Genomic DNA, 12,219 nt, shown 5'->3' with positions numbered 1-12,219 from the left:
CACATCTTCTTTATCCATTCATCTGTCGATGGATATTTAGGTTGCTTCCATGTCCTGGCTATTGTAAATAGTGCTGCAGTGAACGTTGTGGTACATGGCTCTTTGAATTATGGTTTTCTCAGGGTATATGCCCAGTAGTGGGATTGCTGTGTAATATGGTAGTTCTATTTTTAGATTTTTAAGGAACCTCCATAGTGTTTTCCATAGTGGCTGTTTCCATTTACATTTCCACCAACAGTGCAGGAGGTTTCCCTTTTCACCACACCCTTGAGTCTCATTTTTTAACTTTTACCAGAAGTTGCCATTAGTTTATATATTTATCTAGTTTTCTTTTCAAATTGTTTACGTGCTGTAACTCTCACATTAAATTCACTTCACATTTCTCTCACATTCACTCACATTTCACAAAATAATAGAATTTTTAGGTAAGAGATCACTTACTCCAACCATCATCCTTTTTTTTTTTTTTTTTTTGCAGTACAAGGGCCTCTCACCGTTGTGGCCTCTCCCGTTGTGGAGCAAGGCTCCAGACATGCAGGCTCAGTGGCCATGGCTCACCGGCCCAGCCGCTCTGCGGCACGTGGGATCCTCCCAGACCAGGGCACGAACCCGCATCCTCTGCGTTGGCAGGCGGACTCAACCACTGCACCACCAGGGAAGCCCAACCATCATCCTCTTATACAAATAAGAAAACTCAGATCTAGAAAAATCCTTTTACTAATCAACACATTTTGACTTGTTAGCAGTAGAGTTACAGATAGAGATGAGGAGACCAAATTCTAATTTAGCTTATCTTTGACTACATGATAAATTTATTTTCCAATATTGTGGCTTCAAGTTAATGATTTTTGGACGTGTTTTATTTAGTAATATAGGAAACATATACACCAACATCCAACTGGATTAAAATGTTAGCTTTCATTTATTGATGAACATTAGCACCACTAGAAGGGCGAGAATTTTTATTCAATACAAGATACAAACTACTGAAACTGACTTAAGAAAATAGACAATCTGAACAGACCCATAAAAACTATCCACAAAGTTTATGTGGGCCCAGGTATAGATAGCTTCACTGATGAACTCTATTTAAAGAGGAATTAATGCCAATTCTTCACATATTGGAAAAGGAAGAGGAAGGAACACTTTCCAAAAGTGGAAGAGGAAGGAACACTTTCCAACTCATTTTAAGAGGTATTACCTTGGTACTAAAACCAGACAAAAGCATCGTAAGAAAAACTAAAGAACAATATCTTTTATGGATATAAAAACCCTTAACAAAATACTAGCAAACTGAATCCAACAACATATGTAGAGAATTATATACCCTGACCAATTAAAATTTATCCCAGGAATGCAAGGTTGACTTAATATTCAAAAATCAAATAATGTCATACACTGTACCAATAGAAGAAAATGTAAAAACCACATGGTCACTTCAATTGATATAGAAAAAGAATTTGACAAAGTCCAACATACTTTTATAATGAAACCACATAAACTAGGAATAGAAAGTGACTTACTAACCTTATGAAGGGAAAATATAAAAACTTATAGCCAACATCATACTTAAGGGTGAAAAGCTGGATGCTTTCACCTTAAGATGAGGAAAAAGACAAGGATGTCTGCTCTTGCTACTTCTATTTTACATTGTACTGGAGGCCAGGGCAATTAGGCAAGAAAAAAAATAAAAGACATCCATATTGGAAAGGAAGAGGTAAAACTATTTTTATTTGCAGGTGATATAATCTTTTATGTAGAAAATCCTAAGGAATCCACTAAAAATCTATTAGAACTGTTAAATGAGTTCAGCAAGATTGAAGGATGGAAGATCCATATATAAAAATCAATTCTTTCTCTATACACTTCCAATGAACAATATGAAAATGAAATTAAGAAAACAGTTCTATTTACAGTAGTATCAAAAGGCATACAGTACTTAGGAATAAATTTAACAAAGTGAGTGCAAAACTTATACCCTAAAATTATATTCTGAAAAAATTTTGAAAGAAATTAAAGATCTAAATTAGTTGAAAAATATGCCACATTCATTGATTAGGAAATTCAACATTGTTAATATGGCAATATTTTCCAAAGAGATTGACAGATTCACTGTAATTTCTATCAAAATCTGAAAGGCCTTTTTTGAAGAAACAGATAACTGACCCAAAAATTCATTTGGAATTTAAAGGGGCCCAGAAGAACCAAAGCAGATTTGAAAAAAATAGAACAAAGTTGGAAGATTCATACTCATTTTTGAAACTTAGTACAAAGCAACAGTAATCAAGGCAGTGTAAGTCTGGCATAAAGATAGATATATCGATCAATGAAATAGAATTGAGATTCCAGAAATAAACCCATGCATCTAAGGTTAACTGATCTTGAGAAGTGTACCAAGATAATTCAATGGGGGAAGAATAGTCTCTTCAACAAATGGTACTGGGACAACTGGATAGCCACAGGCAAAAGAATGAAGTTGGACCCTTAATAGATCAAAAATCTAAATGTAAGGGTTAAAATTATAAAGCTATTAGAAGAAAACATAGGGATATATCTTCATGACCTTGGGTTTGACAATTGATTCTTAGATATGACACCAAACATATGAGCAACAAGAGTAAAAAAATAAATAAATTGAACTCCATCAAAATTAAAACTTCTTTATGCGCCATAGAACATAATTAACAAAGTGAAAAGACAAACCCCAGAATGGGATAAAATATTAGCAAATCAAATATCTCATAGAGGACTTGTATCTAGAATATATAAAGAACTCTTATAACTCGAAAACAGACAGCCCAATTAAAAGTGGTATTCCAGTTATTCAGAAAAGCTATACAAATGACCAGTAAGCACATGAAAAGGTACTTGGCATACTTACATATCAGAAAACACAAATCAAAATAATAATGAGATACTATTTCGCACCCACTAGGATGACTATAATCCAAAAGTCAGAAAACAATAAGCGTTGTGAGCATGTGAAGAAGTTGGAACCCTCATATACTGCTGATGAGAATGTAAAATGGTGCAGCCACTTTGGAAGACTCTGGCAGTTCTTCAAGTTGTTAAACGTAGAGTTACCATATGACCCAGCAGTTCCACCCTTGATATATATGCAAGAGACATGGAAACCTATATCCACACAGAAATTTGTACATGAATGTTTATAGCAGCATAATAGCCAAAATGTGGAAACAACCCAAATGTCCATCAACTGATAAACTGATTTTAAAATGTGGTATATTCATACAATGGAATATTATTTGGCAATAAACAGGAATGAAATATGAAGTGCCAAAACATGCTACAACACAGATGAACCTTGAAATCACTATACTAAGTGAAACCTAGTCACAAATGACCATATACTGTGTAATTCTATTTACATGAAATGTCCAGAATAGGCAAATTAAAGAGACAGAAAGTAGATTAGTCATTGTTTAGTGCTGGGCTGGATGGAGTAATAAGGGAATGATTGTAAATAAGTACATTTTTTTGAGGTGATGAAAATGTTCTAAAATTGACTGTATTGATGGTTCTGCTTATTTGTAAATATACTTAAAATAATTGAATTGTACATTTTAAATGGGTTAACTATAAGTTATATGAATTATATCTCAATGAAGCTTTTTAAAAGAGCCTATTCAAGGGCTTCCCTAGTGGCGCAGTGGTTGAGAGTCCGCCTGCCGATGCAAGGGACATGAGTTTGTGCCCCGGTCCGGGAAGATCCCACATGCCGCGGAGCTGCTGGGCCCGTGAGCCATGGCCGCTGAGCCTGCGCGTCCGGAGCCTGTGCTCCACAACGGGAGAGGCCACGACAGTGAGAGGCCTGCGTACTGCAAAAAAAAAAAAAAAAAAAAAAAGACAGCCTATTCAAGTGTTTTTTTTTTTTTTTTTTTTTTTTACAAAGGCGTAGTGTACATTTAAAACAAAATCAGATATGTTTGAAAATATTCAGTGTTTAAAATATTTCAAAATCCTTAAGCGGAGTTATAACTAAGAGTAAGGGCTATGGAATCTGCCTAGATTCATATTCTAGTTTGACCAATTATTACTGTGTGATTTGGTCAAGTTATTTAATCTGAAAGTTATTTGATCTGAAAAATAGGTGTAATAAAAGTACCCATGTCATAGGTTTGTTGAAAAAGGATTAAGTGAGATATGAAGTAAGTTCACGTTACATTCTATGCTATTATAATTATTATTGTTATTAGCTAATAACTCAATGTTACCAACCTACTACAAGTTCATTTTTCTATATGCATTGCTGCTGTTACAGAGCTGGTACAAATATGGTCCCAGATTCAAGGAATTGCCAAATTTTGTGGTACAGAACACAAGGGCATAAGAGTAGGAGAGGAAAGACAATAAGGGCTGGAATAAATAAGGAAGGTTGTCTTATGCATGTGAGGAGGAGGAGGAGAAAGTGAATTTCAGGATAGGGTGGCAAAGTGAGAGGTAGGGATGGAAAAGAAAACATCATTAGTGGTATAGTGAAGAGATTGGTCTGGATGAAGATGCTACAAAGAGATAGGAAACATCTTTGAATGGGTAGGATTGGGCGCTTCTGTGCGTGATAGGCTAAGATGTTTAGTTATGCTGGGGTATTAATAGCATTTTTATTTTAGCTTTAAGTTGTGGTTTTCTTAGAGAAATAGAATTAGTTGCATATTGCAACTAATGGGTAACAATTCTTCTTACATTTGAGAGTTGTGTTAAATAACAACTTGGTAGTGGTATCGTTTAGTTGTGGCTCCAGTAGGCTTTTGAACAAGAGGCAAAATCCCTGCTTTAGAAAGAACTGTCAAAGAAAAATTGCACCAGATAAGTTAAACAGGCAATGAAGACTTGTTTCAGGATTTTTGCAATAGAAATCAAAGCTATTGCAATGAAAGAAATTGAACTCAATTCCTCCAAAGCAAAAGGTGAGAGGGTTTTTAAGTGCTGTGATGAACTAGTGGTTAAGTACTGAGAGATTGGAGGGGAAATTGGTCTGTGTGATTAGGCCATCTGTGTTTACTAATTAGCACTTACTGAAGGTAGGCTCCTGCTCTCCCATGGAGACTAGGCAACAGAGGTGATATTTTTCTTGGTGATTACATTTCAAAGAGATGGCTCCCACGTCCCTGAGGAAGACAGTCCTGGATTGTAGAGGATTTACGCCTCAAAGGAACAGAGAAGGAATTCACAATTCCAAGTTTTCTAAAGTAAATGTTCTAAGAGACAGGAGGTCAGGGACAACCTTTCTTAAGTTTAGGCAAGCTGAGGGGAACATTAGGGCCCATCTTGGACAGAAGACACTTTTTTAGAAATTTTGTCATTTGGCTCTTGAATGCTGATAACTCTTTGGAAAAATAAATGCATGTACACAATGAATTATCTTGAAACCAAAATTGGTCTGGGTATTATTATATGCATTATAAACCAAAGGGAGATCTTTATTTTGTTTCTCTCTGGATCTCAAGTGGTTATTATTATTTTTTCCCTATCAAAAAAGAACTATGCCTTGAGGCATTTCTTCTTTGGACAATGTTTTAATGTAGAATTGAGCTTTATGAGCTGTTACAAGTCCCATTTAATTTCCATTTTCACTTAAGAAACTAAAGGGACTTTCAGGCTGCCTTTGTGCTGATAATTAGGGCAACTGAATGTGAATCTCAATGTGTTTGAGTGGTAGCACATATATTACTTTCTGTCTCATACTCATTCAAATGAAACATCCTACATTTGTGGATGACCCAGACAATAATAACAGTAGTAGTTAAACTTTACTTTTCTATGGTACTTTATAATTTTTAATCACTTCCACACACATAATCTTATTTTGTCTTCCCAGTAAATACTGTGGTAGGCTTTATAATGGGAATTATATAGTTGTCCTGCAAATGGCAAGACCCGACTTCAAGCCTTTTGACTCCTAGCTAAAAGTTTAGTTAGAAACTCTGAATAATTTTTCAGCTCTAGATATTTAATTAGCATGAATTTGAAAATCTCTACACTCTCCTCTTTAAAAGTGATTAAACTGAGATATGTCTCAAATATTCAATTTATGTTTGTGATACAACTTTAAGAAGGCCTCATAATTATTGAAGCCTATTACATCAGTTGGGTCCTCTGATTATAGCATAAGGATTCAAACTAAAGGCACACAATTTTTAAAAATAAGATTACAATAAAATACGATTAACAAAAATACTTTTATGCTTCTTCTGTGGCTGAAACTCAAGAATAGCCTATGACATTGACAATGAGAAATAATTTTTGAAAAAATCTGCATATGCTTTAGCATATCTTGGGGAAACTTTCTACATATCTGATCTAATTTAATAAATATCTCTGTGTCAATATTTATCCAAAAGAAGATATTTAACATACTATGAATATAGGCAGAAAACATGATTTTTAATATTTAAACCTGAAATAGTTATCAAGAAATAAGTCCCAAAAATTATATCTTTAGCCTGATCACTCGTGTTTGAAATATTTTTTTCTGTCATCAGGCAACCCTACCCAGCCCACTTCTCTCCACTACATGAATCCTTATCAACTGAATGCCTATGGTATGGCACTGAAAGCAGTGGGAGAAATCGTTCAAGATTATGACAGTGATAAAATGTTCCCAGCTTTAGGTTTTGGTGCAAAACTGCCTCCAGATGGAAGGATATCTCATGAGTTTGCTTTGGTAAGAATACATTGAAAGAATTGATATTTTGAAAAAAATAATGTGTTGGATCTTTTCATTGGCTTGCTGCTTATGCTCTAATTACTCATGTAGCAACTTCTTATGACTATACACTCAGCTTAATTTTGGTGAATGATTGATTTAGGAATGTGATACTAATGGGAAAAAAGACAGTTAAGTAGATTAGCGGTAAATCTACCTAAAGTGCATCTGATCTATAAATAGGAGCTCTATTCTGGTTATCTATTGCTGCATAACACCTTCTGTTATATTCGTGATATGTGGGTCAGGAATTTGAGCAGAATACAATGGGGGATGGTACATTCTTCAGGATGTCTGGGGCCTCACCTGGGATGCCGTGATTGGCTAGAGATGGCTGGAATTGTTCTACTAGAGCCATATATCTGGGTTTTATTTTGGCTGTTGGTTAGATTCCTCAGTTCTTCTCCATGTCATATCTCCTGGAGCTAGTATGTCCCCTAAGATGGCTCATTAGCTTATGTCTGATGCCTGAGCTAGGATGGCTGAAATAGCTGGGTTGTCTAGGCATCTTTCCTTCATTCTACATACAACTTGTCCATATGGTTATCACAGACTTCATCATAGTGTAGTGGTCTCCAGGTAGTCATATTTCTTACACAGCAACCAGCTTTCCCAGAGTGAGTATTCTAAAAGGCTGGGGCAGAAACTGCAGGGCCTTGGAAGTCCCAGAAAGTTATTTCTCCTACATTCTCTTGGTCAAGCAAGTCACTAAGTTCATCCCAGTTTCAAGGTAGGGGAAACACCTCTCAATGGGAGGGGTATCAAAGAATGTGTAGCTATCCTTAATCTTCCATCTTCTAAAATGTCATTTCTTTTCAAATATAAAGGATTAGTTATGACTGGAATTTTTTTTCAAATGTGAAGCAATAATTATGGCTATAATTAATTATGGTTTCAATATTATGGAGTAAATATGACAGGAATAAATATTTTTCTTTTTAATGTTTCATTTACATAAATCTACTCCTGCTGTATTATTACAAGTAAGCAATGCACTACATTCTACCTTTAAAATAAATTTCACACAGATGGTGCTTATACACCTAATCAGTCTTATTCTCACTTGCACCTTCTAATGAAATAATGGGAAACTCAATGGAGGAATGGTTAGATATCATTTTGGAAAAAATTTAGATTTTCCTAACAGAAATGCCTCCCTACCCTACCCTATATATTGTAAAAGTAAACTCTTCCATGCCCAATATTTTTGTAGATCTTTTTTCATTGTTTTTATTCTTGTTACAAAAGTAATATATATATTTTTTAAGTTCTGCAAGAAAAATAGAAATAAACAATAATGCAATCATTTATTAAGTAATTACTGAGTATCAAGCCAGGTACTTTATACTCATTTCTTATATAATCTTCATAAAATTCTTATCGGATAGGTGTATAACAACTGTCACATCACACTAGTCTATCAAGAGCCACTCATATTAAATACAGTGAAAAGAGTACCCCCCAGGAGTTGTATAATTTAGCTCAGTCACAGAAGTTAATCAGGTTTACAGAGGACAGGACTTGAACCCAGGTCAGTCTTATTTTAGAATCCACATTCTTAACCACTACTAAACCACTTTTTATAAAAGCATCTGTAATAATCCCACGTCTCAGATATGTCCTTTATTAACACCATTATGTATATATATATATATATATATATATATATATATATATATACACACACACACACACACATACATACATACACACACATACCCCCCCCCCAGAAGCTTTCATATGATTAGAGTTCATCTTCCTTAAATATATTTTAAGAGCTATATTTTAACTTTTTTCCCTATACTTATTCTTGCTTTTTCTATTCCACACAATTTCGGGGAAGGTTGCTCGAGGTTTTAATTCTTCCTCTGTGAAATATCCCACATGCCACAACCACCAATGTCATATAAAAATGAATATCTGTTGAGATTTTGTTATGCCTTAGAGAATTAAATTCTCCCAGAAACTTATAAGACCATGAAAATCACTCATGTGCTCCTGAGTCTTAAGTGCCTCAGGAAAAAGGCCATGAACTATTTTAAGGCTTAAGAAAAGGAATAATTATGTTAAACTAAATGATACTGATTAATTTTCCTTCCATAAGTTTCTTCTCACCTTTGTGTATGATTGTTTTTTCCTTTTTCTCTCCCTCTAATTTTCTGCTTTTCCTACCTCCACATTCATTCCTTGTAACCAAACCTATGCAAAGGAGGGACCTTTTTATTAGTTGCATCTTAAAAGATTCTTTGAAACCAACTCAAATATTTATAGGATGGAGATCATAACCCTTTAAATTCATGAAAAATAGTTTCTAAAATTGATGAGACAACAATGATGATGTTGATGATGATGATAATGCCTCACCTTTAATGTTACCTAATAATTATATGACTTTAATTTTTTTCAAAGCACTTTTGTTTTCTTGAATAAGTAAGAAAGGCAAAGGTTAAGTAGGTCTTCAGAGAGATAGTGCTCCATTTGATTTTTGTGTTAACTTCAGCCTAAATAACTGCAATGTATATCTGTAGGTGCTGAAAATGGCAAATAGAAAAACTTCAGTCCATGTCAATCTGGCAATTAGTGTACTACCTAATATTACCAAACCCTCATATTTCCATGGTAAGAATTTGTGATATGTATTCACAGTCATTAATCTGTTTATCACCCCAAATTCAAATAATCTTTCAGATAGCAAGGGAGGCCTTTAAAAAAAATTTAAAATCCCTAATTGTGATTTTGAGGCTAGCACAGATGTTGAAATTGAGCTTTACTCAATCAAAAGGATTTAAGGTAAGCCCCAGCTTTTCATTTGAAATATGTGTAAGAATAGATATAGTGGAAAAAGAAAAGGGAATAGAAAAAGAAAGGAAAATATACTAATATCACCACATTAGCACTTTTGGTTGTGGAAAGAATGTCATGTCTCATGATGATTCTTGATGACTCCTTATAGTGTAAGGCTTTAGAGGAAGTATATCTAATGGGCATGTAGCCAGTGACCCTTAAAAGAAGGTCTTCTGTGTTGATCAATAGAGAGAAATGCTACATCTGTCCAAGTGATTTCTCCTACCAAATATCTAAAATCACTGGCATACTTTTCACTTATTTTGGCAATTATAGAAATCGAGCAATTTAATATTTATATGTACACATTTTCTTCCAACTAAATTCAACAGTATAATCACCAAAGGTCTTTAACACTGCATGCAGAAAATAGAAGCTCAATAGATATTTGTTTATTGAATAAAAGGAAAAATTCTCTCAACTTTCCCCTGTAGTAAGCAGTCAGTCTCTGGGCAGCTACAGATACATTTCAAAGAGTAAAGCAACAGCTCCTAACAGCTCTCTTGAGCATTTTGCAGCATGTTAGCCCCACTGAAAATTGTTATAGGCTATAGGTAGCAACAGAGACTTTGAACTTCACTTCCAGAACTGAATCTAAATCTCCAGTACAATCCCTCAGGGAGCCAAATGAAAGGAAAAAACTGGTGAGAGCTGGACACTCCTCACTTAAGTCTGTGTGTGGGATTATTGCTCATTTTGAATTTTGTTCTTTATACTTTCTGTATGTTCTACAAATTAACATTCATTATTTCAGAAGTGGAAAAGTTTGTTAATTAAAAAGGAAATATAAAATAGGGCATCCACTGCCCTCTTCATTAATAAACAACAAAATTGAATGTACTTATTTTCAAGAACATTCTGTTTTACTTTTGTGTTAGAGCCACACATAATCTTATTTTTATTTGTCATAACAAGCAAAAACTAATTCTCCACATAATTATTTTAAGAAATGTTTTTTTTAAGATTTATAAAATCTTTCTAATCAAGATAAATGAAATGGTGGGGGAAATGGTGACTTTATTATTTCCAGAGGAATAAAGGAAATGCATAATTTTATAGAAATGTAAATCTCTCCAGTCAAAATGTTAAAATGCTGATCAAAAAGTAACTCAGAACTATCCTGGTTTGTAATTGTTCCCTTAAGGCAGATATATAATACATTTTTATATGCCCCAAATCAGTAATGAGTTTTAATTTTAATTAGCTTTATACCTTATCAAGAGATAGAACACCATAAAATTTTATTAAAAGGAAGGCTAATTAAAGGTCAGCTCAGATTAACATCAAAACCAACCAGTCACTGCTTTGTGCTAAATATTAAACTTTCACATTTTAATTTCAATCAATTCCTGTAGGCAATTTTATAATATAAAGAGTTATTTTATTATTTTTATGTTTTAAAAAAATTTACATGAGGTAAAAATAAAAAGTTTGAATAAAAAGACAAAATTAAAAGGACAATGGTTATAAATCCTTCTTTCACAAATGACAAAATTGAAATGGTTGGTAACATCTGACTTAGTTCCCTAAGATCCTCAGTCTTTCAAAATGCTAGGATTTTGTAATATGGTGGTATACTGCTGGTTAAGAGATGGGGCTCTGGAAATGTTTTCTCTGTTACCGGTGTTGCGTGACTTTGGGCACAATATCTAAGCTCTCAGTGCCTCATCTGTAAAGTGAGAATAATAATAGCATTTTATCTACTTTTTTAGATTGTTATACTATAAAAATTATATAATGTATGTAAATATTTTAATATAAAGCTTAGTATATAGAATTCAACAAATTTAAGTTATAAATTACTAGTCACTTTTGATTGTTCAGGTAAAAACATACATGCTAAAATTACTGCTGACTATGTTTAAGCATGGTTACTGTCCCTAGTGTTTTAAAATAGAGCTACAAATTTTTTTATATTACCCCCTTCGAGAGGTGGAACCTAATTCCTCTTCCCTTGAGTATGGGCTACACTTAGTGACTCATTTCTAACAAATAGATGAAAGTAGAAGTAATGCTATGCAACTTATAAGACTAGGAGCTTATTGGAGCTTCCTCCTTGCTCTCTCTCTCTCTCTCGGATCACTCATTTTGGGGAAGTTAGCTGCCATGTTGTTGGAACACTAAAGCAGCCCTATGCAGAGTTCGTGTTGACCTACTGCCAGCAAACCATGTAAGTGAGCCTTCTTAGAAGCAGATCCTCCAACTCTGGTCAGGCTTTCAGATGACTGCAGCCCAGGTTGGCTTCTTGATTGCAAGCTCTTGAGAGATCCTGAGCAAGAATCACCTGGCTAAGCTGCTTCTGGATTCTTGACACCTAAAAAAATGTATGGGATTATAAATGCCTACTGTTTTAAGACACTAACTTTTGGGATAATTTGCTACATAGGAATAGATAACACTGCCTTATTTGTGTTATTTGCGGAAGCTGGACTAGGAGAATTAAACCTAATAGAGCATTCAAAGTATGAGAAAGCTAGACTAGATCTCCAGGTTTAAAGTTGCCCTTCTGGGTTACTATCTGCAGAATAAGAACTCCGGTGGTAAGCTCCAATTCCCTTGAACAATATGGATATGTTTCTTTGATTCTTTTCTCTTTACCTTGTTTTGATGCTACTCACACCAAATTACATTCCCTCTGATCACTTCTT

At 34.3% G+C, this 12,219-nt stretch overlaps 1 protein-coding gene across 2 annotated transcripts in view; it reads left to right on the top strand.

The window, feature by feature from the left end:
* CPNE8 (copine 8) overlaps positions 1–12,219 on the top strand; it is a 211,403-nt gene that overhangs the window by 141,960 nt on the left and 57,224 nt on the right. For both annotated transcript variants that reach the window (XM_082666811.1, XM_082666812.1), the window contains one exon: positions 6,504–6,685. In XM_082666811.1, coding sequence (XP_082522937.1) covers positions 6,504–6,685 — 182 coding nt within the window. The remainder of the gene's footprint in view (positions 1–6,503; positions 6,686–12,219) is intronic.

The sequence above is a fragment of the Grampus griseus genome (genome assembly GCF_964374135.1).
Source record: "Grampus griseus genome assembly, chromosome: 11".
Lineage (NCBI taxonomy): Eukaryota > Metazoa > Chordata > Mammalia > Artiodactyla > Delphinidae > Grampus > Grampus griseus.
This window is presented reverse-complemented; position numbering and strand designations above follow the sequence as displayed.